Raw genomic sequence first — 19,006 nt, forward strand, 5'->3', positions numbered from 1 at the left:
TTCGAGGTTTTTCCACCCCGAGAGCTAACAACTTCCTGTTTCCTAAAGAGCTTTGCAGAAGAGAATCTTGAGATATTTCCAGTAGAAATGAGAAATCGATCTTTCGACAACAATTCAAGGTGAAAAGTTTTCGTCCACGTTTGGGGATACTTCGAATGCTCTCCAAAGTCTTACAGTTTGCTTTTTTTTCTTTTGGGTTTTGTTATCTTTATTTATTTCTTTATCTTTTTGATTTGCAAACAATTTTCTCAACGCCATATAACCGCGAATCTTCAATCGTTTGTCTATTTTTGTGTTTTTATTTTTTGTTTCATTTTTTCTTTTCTTATGGAAGTAATCAAAGTAGGAGTGATTTACAAAGTGAATAGTATATTTTATTTACTCGAAGAGAAGGAGAAGAAAAAATAAACGAAATGAACACCCTCTACTTTCTTCTCATTCTTCTCTAAGTAATTTCAAACAACGATCGAGATAAAAGATTTCTATTTTCGTCTTATAGAAGGCAATCGGAGGAAAAAACTTCTCCCCTTTCGTGTACCCTAGCGTCATTTTCGTTGAAATATATTCCTGACTATACTGCGTGAGTTAACGACTAACATAAGAAGAAGTACTATGAATTATATTAGTATACGAATGAATTATATTATATCGAGGTTTGTCGTGGAACGTTACCCATTTGATTTCACATTTATTATTACCAAATTTTGTCGAATACTATTTGTTGGAAATAAAACTAAAAAGAAAAAAAAATAGGAGTGAAAAGTAGAGGAATAAAAAGAAAAAAAGAGAAGGGAAAAAAAAAGAAGAAATACGAGAAGAAAAATCTGATTACGAAGATAAAATGGGTAGATCGTAAAAGTCAGAGAGGAGAGAAACTAAGAAGGGTGGAAAGAAGAAGAATCGCGAAAGGGGCTTGTGGAGTTAGGGGTTGGGGTTGGGGTTGGTTAGATTGGTGAGTAGTGGTAGAAAATCCGGAAGTGGAAATATTCGTACACGCGTATTGGTGAAATACTCGTGTCTATTCAAACGAAGAAGGAATGTGACAATATCCTTTTTTTCTCACGGTGCGGTAGAATAGAACGCTGAAATACGCGGGGGAAACGAATTTCTTCCAATTGGAATTACGAAGAAGAGAAAAAACAGGAAGATAAAGAGGCGGATAAGCAAATATCGGAATGAACAAGGAAAGCTTGGGAAACGGGACTGAAAAAAGTGGAACGGAAAATTTTTAGTATCCCCGATGTTTTTTCTTTTTTGCCCAAGCAAATATACATTTAAACGATTATTTTACGTACGATTAGGATAAAAGTTAAACAAAAATTGTATTTGATTTTATACTAAACATTATACGTAATATCCTTATGCAGATATGCACGTATGTAACATTCGCGTATCCCGCTTTATATAAGTAACCATTCTTCCCTTGAAATCCACAAAATTGGGGGAAAAGGATGGGTGGGTTACCCTATTTTAAGCTCAAGGACTCGGTTAAAGTCAACCATTTTCCCTCGCTAACTCTTCCACGAATTCTAAAAATTGCTAATCGAGCTGTCACTAGCTTAGAAGTTACCCATCGTTTTCGGTAAAGCTCATTTACATTTCCTTCTACGTTAGATAGATCGAAATGTCTTCGCGTATGTGTACGTGTATGTGTATATCCATACGGATGAGAAAGAGAAAGAGGATGTAAAGAGGATTTCACGTCGTTTACGTATCAGCACCTCGAGCAATGTCGTTCGTTATGATTATTTCGTCGATTTTCTCGCGACATTCCAATCTCTCCTTCCACTCTCGCATACTCTCTCAAACGTTGCATCTACCAAATACATATATACATATATATACATATATACATATATACATATATATAAATCCCAATCGAACTTACGAAATACTTTCCCAAAGATTTTTCACTACGAATTTTCCTATCCACAACACACGCGCGATTATAGATAAGAAAATTATTATTTAATATAATTTCAAATGATAATATCATTCTTAATTAATTATTATTTAAAAATAAGAATAAATTGTTGTTACCCTATCCTAAATCAAAACCCTCTCGATAATCGAAAAAGTTTAGGAACCACTGATATATAGATAAATATAGTGCTAGATATCGGATTACAGGTAATCGATAAGTTTAAGTATACGTTAGAAAGATATGAATGAATGAAAGTAAGTTCCTTCTTCTTTAGTTGAATGTATATTTCATTTTAAAGATATGGATCGTTTTGTCGGCCGTTGGATGCTTATTCTGACGATACTTTGCGGTCTGGTGTATGAGCACAAAGCGGACAGTGATCGTGATAGTCCGCACTCGAGACGGAAACGTTACGTCGTCTTTCCGGAAGGTTCGAGTTTTTCCGTGAGTATCAAGAGGCACGTACTACATTCTTCTTTACAAACCTACCGGATCTACCAAAACCCACGAGACGTTGGAATATTAAGAAAGGATGAAATGTATACACGGACACATTTACTTTCAGATACGCATGCATATAGACACACACACACGTATATATACATACATGTATATTCTTTATTCTTCTACTTTTTTTCTTCTTCTTCTCCTTATATCCAACAAATCCTAACGTTCTATTTTATTTATTCTTTCATTTTATTTCAAGAGGACCAACTGAGAAAGAAATTGTCTGGTAAATCTTTTGTTAAATTGAAAAAAAAAAGAAAGAAAAAAAAAAGAGAAAAAATACAATTGGAATTTGAAAAGAATAAAAAACGGGATCTCTCACAATTATAGGTTATTATAAATGAAATGAAATGAAATGAAATTAAACAATGTTTTATTATTGTTTTCCATTTAGTTTTCCAATAACAGAAAAATAAAAAGAAATGTAATATTTTCTATATATTGTATTATTTTTGTCTGTATTTTTTGTTCAGATTGCATTATGCATGACGGTACACACACTAACCCCAGACAACATCTTCACGGAGGGAGTAAATTGGGGTATCTCTTATGATCTACCGAACGAGAGCAAACCAGCACTCGAACCATTTCTTCAACTCAGAAACGATAGAGTCAAGATCGCCAACAAATACGGATCACTCAAGAACGGCTTACAATCGGGGAATAAGAATGCTTTTGAATATACTGGTTGGAACGTGCCTGGCAAGTATGTACAATTTTCGTCGTCGTCTGGAAAGAAGAGGAAGGGTTACAAGGCCGATTATTATTATCTACAAAGAAGACATCGTCGAGATCTTTATAATAAACTCGAGGTCATCATGAATTCGTGAGTCTTTTTCTCAAATTTTTATTATTTATTGTGTCTTTTTACTTGTCTAACAATTCATTCCATTAATAATCCATTTTTTTTACTGTTATCTTAAATGTTTTTAATATTAGAATCATTTGAATACCCATGAAAGTAAGAATAATACGAAGTACATTTGTTTAAATATGACATATTTAATAATATGCAGATATTTTATTAGATAAAAATCTTCAACTGAAATTAATCATTGGTTAGAAACGTTAAAATGATCCTAAATATTAGTAAAGTACATTGGTGTATAAAACATACCTTAAATGATTGTTAATTAATCGAAAGAAATGTATATTGTTATCTAAAAACACGGAGAATATGTTCGGTGCACCGTCCTCCTCGAGATCCACCGTTAAACTGAGTCATTGTCTTCTGTTAAAGTTCTTTTATTAAATATTGTTTACATGACCTTTCGAAAAATGCGCATGTGTATAACGGGGGTAATATATCTAATAATAGAATTTAAGATTATAACGTTCTGATTTTAGCATTTTTTGGTATTTTTTTGTAATTATTTTAACGCTTCTGCGCAGCGATGACTTCGAGGGTAAAATTTGTCTGTAATGTAAGTAGAATGCATTAGAGTATTAAAATAATTGTTAATTAATCGGAGGAAATGTGTATTGTTGTTTAAAAGCACGTAATATAAGATCTACATACCGTCCTCGTCGAAATTCATCGTTAGACTGGCACGTTGTCATCTATGTAAGTTCTTTTGTTAAATGTTGTTTATATGACTTTCCGTAAAAGGAAATTCTATTTATTACGCATATTATTTTTATTCAGCATATGTACCATATAAGGAAAGTCATGTAAACAACAATCAATAAAATAAATTTTAACTGCCTTACAATAGAGAACAAAAAAGCCAGTCTAACGGTGGATTTCGAGGAGGACGGTGCATCGGACACATATTCCGTGCCTTTTAACAACAGTACGCATTTCCTTCGATTAATTAACAATTATTTAAGCTATATCGTACACAGTATTGTTCTCTACTAACATTTTCGATTGTTTAAATATTCTAACATGATATTTCTTCTCGAGTTCGAAATTATTTTTTATTTATTTACTTATTTACGGGATAAACTCATTTTTACATAAATTTAACAAACAAGATCAGGTAAAACAGGCAAATAATAGATAATATATATACATATATAATTAATAATTAATAAAATTAATACGCTAATAAATCCTTAATTAGTAAATCCATAACTAATAAAAATAATAAATAATAAATAATATATATAATAAATAATAAAAATAATAAACAATAAATAATTAAAACAGGTGTTGAACATGCTGTAATGTGAACTCTAACTAACAACAAGAAGTTTATAATTAATCGTGCATTCTTCCAGTAATAAAAATAAGAATAATAAATTTGTAGGAAATAAAAACGATCGAAATATTTTTCTATTTTAGTTAGTTTATTTAGTATATATTAGTTTAGCAAGGAGAAATTTTCGTAAAGTGTAGTACAGACGAGGCGACAAGCTCGATAATAAAATGTTACGGCGACGTTAGTGGTTTCGAGCCGATCGAGGCTCGTTTCTCTTTACGAAGAATCGGCCCCATCGACCTGTCTCCGTTCTTTTTATCGTCAATGTCCTACGTACCTTCCTTTCGATCGAGTTACCTAATGCAAAGACCCGATATATAGTGTATATAGCTGTATATATATATAAAAAGAGAGAGAGAGAGAGAGGGAGAAAGAGAATTCATATTTTATCTCATCCTTGTTTCTCGCTAAAAACCTCCATTTTAGGTCATAAAAATCTTTCATAAGATTTCATCTTGTTAGCGACATTTCAAAATAAAAATATTACCAGAATTTTATTCTTATGTGTAAAATAGTGAAAATGTTCTCTTTAATAAATAAAAATATATACTATATATAATATATATTACATTTATATTATATAAATATAATAAAAATATATAATAATTTCAAAATAAAAATATTACCTGAATTTTATTCTTATGTGTAAAATAGTGAAAGTGTTCTCTTTAATAAATAAAAATATACTATTTATAATATATAGTATATTTATATTATATAAATATAATAAAAATATATAATAATTTCAAAATAAAAATATTACCTGAATTTTATTCTTATGTGTAAAATAGTGAAAGTGTTCTCTTTAATAAATAAAAATATACTATTTATAATATATATTATATTTATATTATATAAATATAATAAAAATATATAATAATTTCAAAATAAAAATATTACCTGAATTTTATTCTTATGTGTAAAATAGTGAAAGTGTTCTGTTTAATAAATCTATGAAATAAAACGAAAAATATACGCAAAGCAAGATCTATTTTGTTTCCTCTTATTTTACAAAAGCTCTTGTAACAAATTTATTAATTTAATATGATTTAATACCGTATGAATATATATGCACGCATTTACAAATTATAAATTAAACAGTTTCAACGGGAAAAAGTTATACGGTAGAGTTATAAAACTACGTTAGATATTTGAAAATGAACGTTGCTAAAGTATTTAAACAGTATTAATTTGTTTAAAACATAAAATAAAATGGAATAAAAATGAACACACAAATTCGATTGATATGAAATTCCTACGTAAATTTACGTTACATTCATAACATTACGCTGTATATTCAAAACTGATTTAATATTCCTTCAAAACATTTAAATTACATTCATAACAGATGATTAACTTTCATTTTATTGTTTAATGTATCAATTACTATCGAATCATCATCAATATCTCAATTGTTAAATATAGAAAATACGTTTGTAGATATATTTACCGCGTGATTTAATTTTGAATTAAACTACCTCATCAATTTCTTGTTAACAAAATTTTACATGAAAAGCAACGAATCGGTTGCAATTTTAATTAAAAAAAAATCATAATTCAACGATTTCCTTCTCATTAGAAATCTAATCATCGTTAGATAATAAAAACGTACGAGTATTTATCTTTTATAATGAAAATCGAAAGTGACAATTTTACGAATCCATCTCTCGTATCGATCTACAAATTTTTCCTATCATACCTCTCATCGTATGAATAGTACATAACCGAATAATAAATGAATTGATAAAAGTATAAAGAGGAAATAAAGTTTATCATGAGATTAAAGGGCTCTTCTACGGGTCATTCATCCGTAACTTAAAAGGAAAAATAATCGAATGTTTGGGATTAGATTGTGGCGATATTGGTGAATGACAGTTATAAATCTGATTATAAGCGAATGAACGTGGAAAATGAGATAGGGAAGGAAAAAGAAGAAGAAGAAAGAAAGAAAAAGGAGGAAAAAAGAAAAAGGGATAAAAAGAAAAAAAGAAAAGAAAGAAAGTACATCTTCGTAACCATTCGGCTGAAAAACGGATAAATGGTCTGGTATGCTCGTTCAGAAACGAACAACCATGGTAGAAGCGTTGAGAGAATTTCTACTCGCGGCAACCGAGGCGCCACCCTCTGATTCATGCCACCCTTAAGCCGTTCTACGATCACCAGTGACCACCCACGAACACTATCAGAGACACGAAAACCCTCTGTAAGCCATCTTGTAAACCGTTCTCGTCCACGCAAGAGTCATTCAAGCTTTCCCAAGCCTTCGACAAGCATGACCCGTCTTTATATAACTTTGACGTTTAAGGCTTGGACCGTATTCCTTTTTCTTTTCCCTACATTTTACTTTCGTGACCAGATGGTCAAAATATCGAACATCTTTTATTATATATATATATAATAATTTAAATGAATTTTCTCTAAGATTACTGTAATTGTAATTTTTTAATTACGTGGAATAATTATAGCAAAGTAGATAACTGCATCGGAATAGTTAAAAGGTTAAAGGATGATCCAGCATCTGCGAATAACGTTTTAAAGTCACCCTCCTAGTTTTCGCTAACCACGCCCTAAAATTTAAGCCCTTTGTCGAGGGTCTCGATTCGTCCCCGCTATTTGATAACGTAATCGTTCGAAATATTTGCATATAAAAAGACGTTTTAACGTTTTAAAAGATATATAAATCATTATGAGAAATTCGAATTCATTAAACGTGATTTTCATTGCCTTAATTATAATTGCAGTTGGTTTCAATTATACGTTCGATTATAGTATGTGTATTTTTGTTTGTTTATGTTCTCTCTAGTCCTATGCGTGCACACACATATTTGATTTGAAAATTAAACGAAAATCTAACTGAAAGATCGTTAATCAATAGAAAATGTAGGGAATCCTGGAATCAAGTCGTAGCATTCAAACTCGTACAAAATGGCACACAAGCAACCAACGCGAATTTTCTTCCTCTGTGTGAACAAGAGTAGAGGAAGAGTAGATCCACGTCGCATCGGCCGTTGCAACATCCAATATTGCAGCCGAATCGAATGTCGAAGCATCGTGACGCGACGTCGGGTTATATATCGTCTGGCATAAACCACCTCTCGCAGTTAGCTAGCTTTCCCTCTATGGGGAAAGAGAAGGACGAAGTACGAATGAGAAAGAAAGAAAGAGAAAGGAGAAATAGATAGATAGATAGATAGAGAGAGAGAGAAGGAGGAGTATATACAAGCCACAAAACGGGAAATATTCACGTTCGATCGGTTTCGAACGATAGTAGTCGTATTAGAAACTGCCGACGAACGACTAAAATTCACCAAATGCCCATAAAATCCAATAAATATTTAATAGTATAGTAATGTAGCAAAATTTCACGCAATATAGAAACAAAGAGAAAGGGAGAAAGAGAAATAGTGATAGTTAAACAGAGTGTATTAAATATATAATGTTTCAACGTTTACCACTTTTGATATAAACATGATCCTCATTTACCGACCACTGTTTGTTATCTTGATTATGAACTGAAAAGCTGCAATATTGATTCCATGAATAAATATATATTTGCTAAATAGAAAATAATAAGAAAATATAGTATTACTAGTACCATTATTGGTACCCTACTGGTATTAACTAAAGCAATCGTTCTTATCCTTTCAGAATGGGTTTCGATGGTAGATCCTGCGTTCTTCGTGCTCTTTGCGAGGCCTCTCAACGACTAATGCCGAAGGGAAACACTTTGGTGGAAGAAATGATGAGGATATCCTTCTCGTAAGATTCATTCTAGATAAGTTAGAAAAGTAAAAGAAAAAGAGAAATGTTCGAACTATTTTCAACGTAGCTACGCTGGTGGGGGTTTAAGTGGAATCCATAAAACTTTAAAAACATTTGAACAAATGTTCTTCCCTTTTCTTTTTTTTTTCTTCCTTTTTCTTTGTTACTTTCTTTCGGTGTCTTCTTACCTCTCTACTCTTATTTCTATTTGATCCTAATAGTAAATTAAAGGATCGATCGGATTTGAAAAATAATCTGATTTATGATAAAAGGGATGAGAAGATCAACCGTTCGGCTCGTTCAAAAGCATCGGTTTAAGCAAATAACGTTATAAGGATTCCCTTTTCCCCGTTCGAAGTTTGTTTTCCTTCTCAATTCGATCCTCCGAGAGATTCATTACTTTATAACGCGATCCAGCGCGTTCCTTCTCCGATTCCGGTTTAACGCTCCGATTGGTCCCTTCTTTTAAGTTTCTCTATCGACCGTTCGTTCCATCGTTCTGTTCCATCGTTCTGTTCCATCGGGGATATTTAACTCGTGAAATCGAACTAAAATATATACCTTATCCTATTAAATTATTCCAATACCTTATATATCGTATTCCCTGACTAAAGAAAAATATATTATTATTCTAAAGCAATAGCACAAGAGAAATTGAATATCCTCGCTAATGCGTATTTTAAATCAAATTATTTACAACGATAACGCGAAACATTCATAATTAACCGTAATTGGGTTAACCGATGAAACAACGTAAGCTTCAATAGACCTATAAATAACAAATTCTTTTCAAGGATTATGTTCAATCCTTTATGATCTAACTTCTTTTTCCTCTATAAAAAAGAAACATAGCGCATAATATAAACGAACTAATTAAAATAGATTATTTAATAATTATTTGATAACTTTGAAATCACGATAGGATATTTGCACTTAAATATATTAATAATTAATAATCAATCAATCAATCAATCAATCAATCAACTAATCAAAACTTTCCTTTAGGAGGGACGGAAATTAGAAACAATTGTTAATTGTATCATACTATTATTCGACGTTTTATTTTCTTTTTTAATTGAATTATTTGAGTTCTACGAATACATATATGCGTTTCTCCACTCGAATACAAACAATGCAATGTAGGTTTGCGTATGAAATAATTGTTTCGAGTTAGGTCGCATCGAAATTATGCTCGACAAAATAAAACTTCTGATTGGTGTTATTTCATTTAATAATTTATTATTAACTGTGCTTAGTATAATCAATCAAGAAAACTCACACACTGGCAAGAAAGTATTCCGCCTGAACCATTTTATCATCGCAAGTGACTGTGATGTAGAAAAATTTGTAGAAAAAAGCAAAGAAATAATAATAAAAAAGAAACTTAGAGAATAGGTTTTATATTTCATTTGTTTACAGATTACCTCTTAAAAAGGTGCTCTCGTTCGAACCAGAGGAACATCGCACTTACACCAATGCCCATAAAGCCGGTCACGAGGGCGAAGACTGCGTTGCCATGTTCCCTGGATGCAGTTTCTCTCTCATCGACATGGCCCTAGGGAAATATAACGCACCGTCTACCGACTATTCCGACGTTACTAGCTACTACCACCCACCGCATCCGGTAATTCCGGTTGCACCGTCCGGAACTTATGCCACCGATGACGACGACAACGACAACCACGACGACGTTAAAGAGAATTGGACAAGATACAACATGAAGTAAATTTTATCTCATGACAGAACCATTTTCTTCTTCGTTCCAAATAATCAGATTCGAAGATTTGATTTTCTTTTATGTCTAAATACATACTAAAAAAAAATACGTTTTCGAAAACGAATCGGTGGTTTTTTTCCCTTTTTCCCCCTTTTTTTTCCTTTCAACAATCTTCAAATAATAATGAATTTTGAGGAATAAATTTTCTTAAGCAATGGCAATTTAAAAGCCGGAATTAATTTTCTACCCTCCCGGTAAGTGACACCGGTATCCGTATCTTTTCTTAAATAAGAGGGTTGTCTCCTCCGGAGGGATCCAAAGAAAAGGAAAAAGCAGAAAGTGAGTGGGTTTTTGTGGGGATAGGGGTGAAGATGGGAGGTGGGGGAAATGGAAAGGCAGACTTGGTCCTTGTCGGTGTTCTTACTTCTTTTCACCCTTCTCATTCCCCCGTTTTCTTCCCTTTTTCAGTTTCTACGTTGACTGCGTAACGTCTTACGGTCAACCCGATAAGGGATGAAAAATCACTCGTCTTGATTTTCAACTTTTTCCCTAGCAATGGATATGAAGAGATTCTATATTGAGATCTTTTTCGTGAAACGTCTGTCTGCCGTGTTTGTGTGTGTTTGTGCGCGCGTGTATGTGTATATGCGTTTTATTTTTTCACATAATACGAATAACCATCCGTTTTCTCTCTCTCTTTCTCTCTCTCTCCCATGCCATTCGTGTCTCTTGATTTTTTTTCTAACTCATTGAATAAAAAAAGAAAAAGGAAAAAAAAAATCTAAAAACGAACAGACTCGTCGTCGCAGGAGAAAATTGATTTTCGACTTGTTCATTGTTATTTCATGTTTGCCGAGCGTGCTTCTTTTGAAATAGGAACGTGACGATAGACTAACAGCTGAGTCGATGAAAAATCTACCTAGACTGAGATAATTGTCACATTGATTAATGAAGAAACTATAAATCAACGTAATTTAAGGGGATAAATTTGTATTCGTATTAAAATTACTCAATTAATAATAATACCAAATTCAATGAATAATAAATAATAGAAAACGTGGACGTACTCATGGACAAGTGTAAAGGTTTTTTTTTAAAAAAGATTGTGTATTACTCTTTTCAATCTCCTAGAATTCATTTTCGCATATCTGTTTACTTGCTGTCAAATTCACACGAAGGAAGAAATAACATCTTTCTTTATTTCTATCTGTCACTGTCTCTCTCTCTCTCTTTCTCTTTTTATCTTTTTTCGGAGACGTAGACGCGTGATTTTTTTTTCGATGGTGACTAAAATTCAGTAAGAGCCGAACAGATATCGATTCTACGCCGGTGGTGGCACCGCCCCAGTTCGCGGTGCAGGCCGGGCGTGGTGATGGTGCTGCTGGTGGTGGTAATACTGCTGATAGTAGTCTTGCTGCTAGTGGTGGTAGCGTAGAACCGCTTATAACAACCCTCTTTTCCATGACACCATCTAATTCCTACACGGTTAACCACAATTCTACTTACTATCCTTGGATTAAAAAGACATAGGCATTACAGGAAGAGAGAGAGAGAGAGAGAGAGAGAAGATTTTAATTGATAATTAACGTATTATTACAGGATATTATTTTTTATCTACGTCGAATTAAATATCGAAATTTATCTAAATATTCATTTAGGATCAAGATAAATTCGATCATATATTAACGTTATTTTTTCTATATACCGATAAACTCTATATAATGATATAAATAATTAACGTAGGATTAATATTTTGAATAAATGAGTATATTAATTGGATAATTTAAAAGACAAACATACATTGCATACAGAACATCGACGATCGATCTAACATCTAAACTTATTGTTAGTCCAATATACCAATCTCCTTTATGCGGTTTAAACTTCACCTCTTGAACTTTCTTCCGGATTGAGTCCAGTTACTTTCGCAACTTCTTCGACTAGTGTCCGTCCGTTCGTAAACGCGCTATTCGATGAAAATTCGATGGGAAGTTTCTTGCAGAAGAACACGATGAAGAAAATAAAGGAAAAACAGAAAATAAGAAGAGCAAAAAAAAAAGAACGATTTATCGATCCACCTATCGACAAAGAATGACCACAGTTTGCACCTTCTAAGGGGATAATCTTTTCTTACTGGTTTCCGATTTCTTACGAGATAGTTAACGCTAAAAAAACGTATTATGGTGATTTACGCTAAACTATAAAATCTAAACATTAAGAATAACAAAAAAAATATATACAGGATGTCCCAATTTTTATGAAAAAAATTTGACCACCTATATTTTATAAATAAAAATAAGAACAATATGCAGTGTACGAAAAACTTCGGTTATCATTGTCTAGAAAATCTTACGTATTAAATATTACTCGACCATTGAATAAATATATTTTGTTGCTTCGGATAATCGTTAAACCAATACTTCTTTTATTTATACTTATTGCGTTACAATACGGCGTTAACGTTCATTCATTTTTATAAGGCAATAATCATAATCGTGTTTCTATAAAGAATTTCCAACGAGTAGTCCGATCAAAGTCGAATTAACTCTAAAAGATGATAAATAAAAGAATGATAGTGTAAAGAAGAAAAAGAGAGAGAGAGAAAGAGAGAGAGAGAGGGAGAGAAAGAAGGAGGGAAAAAACGTCGAAACAAATTCCGTTTCGTTCGATCGAACCGAAGCTTAATTTTTCAAACGTTGGAATTGTCGATAAGAAGTAACCTTGGTGGATACTGACGTGTGCAGAGAATCGAAACGGCACGGACGTTCGAGTATAATTCCTAAAGAAAAAGAAAAGAAGAGAATATTTTTCCTCTGTTCCTACGTATCTTCGTTTATTTCGATGTTCGTTTCTTCCTTTCCTTGTTTCTATATTTTCGAGTTTCTCTACTGCGCGGTTGTTATATCTTTTTTTTCTCTACATCTTCTTTTCTTTTTACTTAGGTCAACCTCCTATCGACCGATACTACTGTCGTTATTGCACAGCTTCTTCCAAGGATTTACTGGTAAGAAAAAAAAAAAAAGGAAAAGGAAAAGAAAAAAATGTAAAGAAAGGAAGGAAGGTAAAAAAAGAAAAAATATAAGGAAAAGGGAGAAGGTTTCGTTCTGTTTCGGCGAAACTTAAAACGAGCGACGATATCACCTAAGGCAGCAAAAAAAGACATCGGGGCAATCGGAAGGACTCTTTTCTATCTCTCTCCCTCTCTCTCTCTCTCCCCCACTCTCTCTCTCTTTCTCTCTTACTTTACTTCTTTCGAGAGAAGGCAATACGCGTCTCACGAAATAAAATTAATCGAAAAGAAGCAATTTCTTGGGATAGTACCACTGCAGGTTCCAAAGTCGATACTTTTCGTATCGATAGCTTGGAATTCTTTCTCTGCTTCCTATTACTAGAGCTACTACATTTTTTCAACAAATTATTCCTTTAATTAAAAATGAAAAAAAAGTTAAAGTTATATTAATTATGATATTATTTCGCGACAAACTATTCGAGATATTTAGAATAATTAGCGAGTAATACGGATAAGCTAAAATTCAACCGCAAACTATGCGAAAACGAGATGACGTCATCTTGTAGCTTTCACGGGTATAGAAATAATTCAGACATTATATAGTGGCACGCATCAGTCGTTTGTGAATTCTAAGGTAGTTTGCTACATGTGTTGATGATCGTGCGCAAGGGTGCAACGGAATCAACGTTAGTTGCGAGAAAGTGCGTCTCCTATATTATGAAATACGGGAATACGTTCAAACGCGTTCTCTTATTTCTGCATATTTAAAGAAAAATATTGAGAACAACAAATTTGCCAGTCGAAAAATATACTAAATTTGGAAAAATTTGTCTTACCATCGTATGTATGATATAAATACAAATTCTGAACAAATTTATAAGATTCACATTGCATCGGATGAAATCTGAAAGCATGGTATTTCTTGATTTAACGTTCCTGACATTTTCGAACACGTTTGGATCCGTAGCAGATCTTTCAGCAAGAGAGAAAGAGAAATGAAAAGGAGAAGAAAAATGAGAAAAAGAGAAAGAGAGAGAGAGAGAGAGAGAAAGAGAACCGATAGTTGGTACTACATATACTTTCTCTTTTTCTCTCTTACACGATTTTTCCGCTATTCCATCTTCTAAGGAGAGAAAGCTCGAGAATAAAAGAAATATAGAAGCTAGATGATTCTTGCGTTTTCTCTTCCGTCACATCAAAAGAAGAACGTCAACGTAGTAGTAGTAGTAATACTAGTAGTAGTAATAGAAGTAATAGTATGGTCCGTCTCGCGTGACAGAAGAACCGATGAAATGAAAAATTTTCTCTCCCTCTTTTCTCAATTCCTTCCTTCCTTCCTTCCTTCCTTCTTTCCTTCATTTTGACTTATTTTTCCTTGACTCTTGTGTAGTTGCTTGTATATATATATGTGTTAGGTAGTGTAGGTGGGTGCATCAATGGGGATCGATTTAAACGAGGGGAACTATGGGATGTGTGCGAGTGTAGGAAGGGGAATTTTCGAAGAAAGAAAAGGATAGAAGTAGGAACAAAAAAATAATAAAAAAGATAGAAGACGTAGGACCAACTACGACGAGTCGAATGTCGAAAACGGATCGAGTAGAAACCGAAGAGAAATCAGGGGATCTCTGCTAGGAAAATTCGAGCCGAACGAATCTAAGAAGAATCTACTGAAAGAGAATTTCAAATGGGGAACGTGTCCGTCCATTGGTAGATCTTCTCTCTTTTACTGCATCCTGAACCCCTGAACCTCAACCCCAATCTTAACTCTCCTCCCCACGCCCCTCCGTAAAGCCGCACCCTTCGAGGGCAACGTCATTTCCCTCCCTTTGCTACTTTCTTTCTTTCTTTCTTTCTTTCTCATTTTTTTTCTACCTTTTTTCTATGATCTCAAATTTACTCCGGGTCTCATCTTTTTTATTTTTTATTTTTTTCTTTTTTTTTTTTTCCCTTTCTAACCTAACTTCACTCACTCCTGTATCTTATCGTTCCCCGTACTGTCTTCCTCGTGGATTCTCGTGAGACTTTGAAGAACTGAAAAGGAAATTCTTTTCTTCTTTTACCTTTTTTTTTCCTTTTCCTATAGTAAAGAATAAGAGAAATCAGTCTGATGTTACAAGAAAATGTCTCCTAATAATGAATTCTACCATATGTTATATATATATATATATATAGGTTTGTTTTATTTTTAATTATTATTTTTAAATGGAAAAAACACAATTTTGACATTAGATTGAAAAGTATCATAAATTTTCTATTCAATATTTATTTTTGTAATTAATTTAATTTTGCTAAATTAAGAATTTCATATTCCTGAAATATGAGCAACTATTTAAATAAATCAATTTAAAGAGGCTATACATTTGTCTGATATTTTATAATCACATCCTAATACTTTTTAGATAATCTTACAATTTCTACAAACTATAATACTTTTATCCAACACAATAATCAATTTTACTTATTAATATACTTAAATACTTTAATCTTGAATGTTTCTACAAACTGGTAGAAAGAAAAAGAGGAAAAAAATGTGCAGAGAAAAAGTAATTCTCTTGAAAATACTTGTACGAAGCTATCCTCGAATACACGATAAAGGACTCCTAAAGTGGAGTTACGTTGGAATGCTACTCGACCATGAAAAAATAAAAAATAAAGAAAAAAGATCGACAATACAGCCGGGATAGATACGAGAAGGAAAAGAAAGATAAAAAGAGAGAGAGAGAGAGAAAGGAATAAAGAGCTTTCATTTTTCACAACTTTACAACTACGAGCAACTTGATTGCAACGAATCCAAAGTAATGCAACGATATCTGAATGCTAGTACGATTAATTGAGCATACTTTTTAAATTCGCGATAAAGTATTAAGAACGAAAATCGATATTGGTTATAAATACCTCATATCTATACGTTAATTTCACCAAATGGTAAAACCATTTATATAATACATTTCTTTTAGTGACCAGAAGTAATTTCAATTTCTTTGGAGTAAGCATTTTTAAATTGAATGTTTTTAAGATCTACTAGATAAAAAGCTCGTAACCGATGAAAGTAAACGGTTATTAAAGATCTAGTAGGTGGAATTTATTAAGTGATATCGAATGATTAATTGTATCATGAATTTTACCAAAATCAATATATACAGGATTTACTTGAAAACCTTTTTTAATATTAAAAGTAAGACAGTGATAATACTCGATAAAACTTAATTGCAACAAATCGATATTACTGGTAAATAAAATGTTCTAATATATATTAATGAATGTTTTATCTTATCTCGATAGGGAAAAATATGTTTTTCTTTTTATTTCTAATTTATTTTTTTCATTATTGTAAAGTAAGCTTAATAAATTTTCTTTTTTTTCTTCTTTTTTTCTCGAATACTTTATATTAATTTTAAAGAAAATACAATTTAAAAAAAGGATGCATTTTCACAAATATTTAGAGTTACATTTGTTATAGAATTTTAAATTAATAATAAATAAATAAAAATAAAAAAAAAAACAAATAAAAATATATATATATATAAACAATGTATATATCATATTTAATTTTTATGTGTGCCTTCAGAAATGCCTTTATACATATATATTTTAAAAAATAGTCATTTAAAGCGTTTAAATAAAAGAAAATCTCAAAGGTTTGTAGTTAAATCCAACGATGATCACTTGTAACAAGAAGAAAACTATATTAATCATACAATCAGCAATTGCATAGTGTTATACCAAGCAATAATGGGTGTTTGTTAAACCCTAAAACAATTAATATCTCTCATGCATATATGAAAGCATAAATCCCCATATTATGTATCGATAAGGAAAAATCTCGCCTTAATTAATGATCTGCCTTATCGATTAGGTACCAAATTACTGCTCCATGACATGTGAAATGTCAATTGTTTTAAGAATATCTACAACGATGTTTATTTTCTATACGATTGTGTTTTTCTGTGCGATGTGATAAAGTTTTTAGTGTATATTGTCTTTATTCTATTCGTTATTTTTTTAATATTAACAAGATACGTGTACACTAAATTGAAAAATAGAATTAATTTTTGATTTATTTAATTTATAAATTATTATATCAACTTGACTACCGTGGTTATGAAGAAAGGCGAGTTACCGTACGTGTGACGACAAGCTTGTGTGCGTGAACTACATGAATTTCTAATTGGTGACTTAACGTCCGAAATATAAGACCATACTTGATCAGTCAATCAGCGTTATTTTTACTGCGTCGGTGCTGGAGATCGCACGAAAGTTTTGTCGTCATATTAATTTCAGAAAATAGAAACATATTTTCTAACGTACACATTCCTACTATATATCAAACGATAGCTGAAAGCAAAATTTTTACACGTGAATGTTTTCAAAACTAAATATTGAAAAGTTCGAAAGATATCCGTGAAAATATAACGTCGATGTTTCTCGGCTTCCCGCCAAATCTCACCAATGTTACTTAAAAATATTTTTTTTTAATTTTCAGCTTATTTTCACGGTATCGATACTTACTATTATCTCTAATGATGCTCTAATTAATTATTTTTCATAATTATGTCTTCAAAGATCGTATTTTGTATTAAGTTCGATTTTTATTACGTACACACACATACAGGCATATATACATAAGTATAGGTAACTCGTACACATACACTCATATATTTGATTTTCTTTAAATTGTACTAATGTAATTTTCTTTTTTTCTTTTTTTCTTTTCTTTGGTTTCCGAGTATTGGAAGAGTCCAGCATGAAAACACATACCTAACCTTATTGTTGAGTATACTTTTTTTATCTTCTTTAAATTAAAAGAAGTAAGTCTATCTCTTTTCTTTTATAATATAAATTAGTGTAATAGAAAGAGAGAAAAAGAATATAGAAAATTTGACTTACAGGCAAGAATGAAAGTGTATGTTTATTTCCAGAATATCCTCGAGATGAACACAGAAGAAAAACAACCGAAAACAAAACAAAACAGCCGAGCATTCAACACTTCTATGAGATATACACAGTGAGATCTCCATTCCCATTCTGTCCTTCAACGAGTTAAGATCTAACGAACGTGACGTATTAAACTATTTAATAATTTTATTTCTAACTGTTAATTTTAATACTTACAAAGTTTTTCATTACATAGAGTGGTATAAAAAACAGTTTATTTTTTAGGTTACTCTTTATTGAGTTTGCTGATACAATTATTGTTTTATTTATATATAGACACAACTTTAAAAATTTTTAATTAATATTTTTATTAACGTTACATATTTTTTTTATATAATTTTATACAAGTAGTGAGATTAAGGCAATTAATATTGCTTGAATTTGTATATTAAAATACAAAGCAAGGACTATCAAAACAATTGCTGCATACATTGGTACATTTCACAAATGTTTAATAACTTTTACTTTTAATTAAGTCAATTCTCATAGATTATTATATTTTCTTTTTATATTTAACATTGATTCTTTATGATAAAATATCTTGTAATGTGTGTGTCCAGCTTTCAGAAATAATTTACAGGAAATAATGTACTGTAATCTTTAGTATGTTTCAGCTTTTCAGATATTTTATTTAATTTTATTTTATCCTAAGGGTAGGATACCCATCCTGCAGTCATCAATGAAGACTAAAAGTAAGTATATTTTCCTATCAAACATTTCTATGATAACTTCCATGGTTTCTTACATGTTTTTTACATGATGTTTCAGAACTTCATTGCAACCAAACGCGTAGGCAATGAAGTGTGTGCAACACTCGTGTGTTGCATCGTTAAAAAAAATATTAAAAAATCGGAAATTAGAGTCAGTGTTGTTCGTCGTATGTAAAAATTTCGTTTTGTTAGGTCAAGAAACTCTGTAAGTTTCTTTTATTCGGTTTAAATGTGTAC

At 31.6% G+C, this 19,006-nt stretch overlaps 1 protein-coding gene across 1 annotated transcript; it reads left to right on the forward strand.

Annotated features, from left to right (window-relative positions):
• Positions 1-2,224: 2,224 nt before the first annotated feature.
• LOC122525749 lies at positions 2,225-10,164 on the forward strand. The gene is made up of 4 exons (XM_043648676.1): positions 2,225-2,368; positions 2,905-3,257; positions 8,284-8,394; positions 9,817-10,164. The coding sequence occupies exons 1-4, from the start codon at positions 2,225-2,227 to the stop codon at positions 10,121-10,123; spliced, it is 915 nt and encodes a 304-aa protein (XP_043504611.1). The 3' UTR covers positions 10,124-10,164.
• Positions 10,165-19,006: the final 8,842 nt, after the last annotated feature.

This window comes from Polistes fuscatus, unplaced genomic scaffold (assembly GCF_010416935.1).
Source record: "Polistes fuscatus isolate 324 unplaced genomic scaffold, CU_Pfus_HIC Scaffold9, whole genome shotgun sequence".
NCBI classification, from domain to species: domain Eukaryota; kingdom Metazoa; phylum Arthropoda; class Insecta; order Hymenoptera; family Vespidae; genus Polistes; species Polistes fuscatus.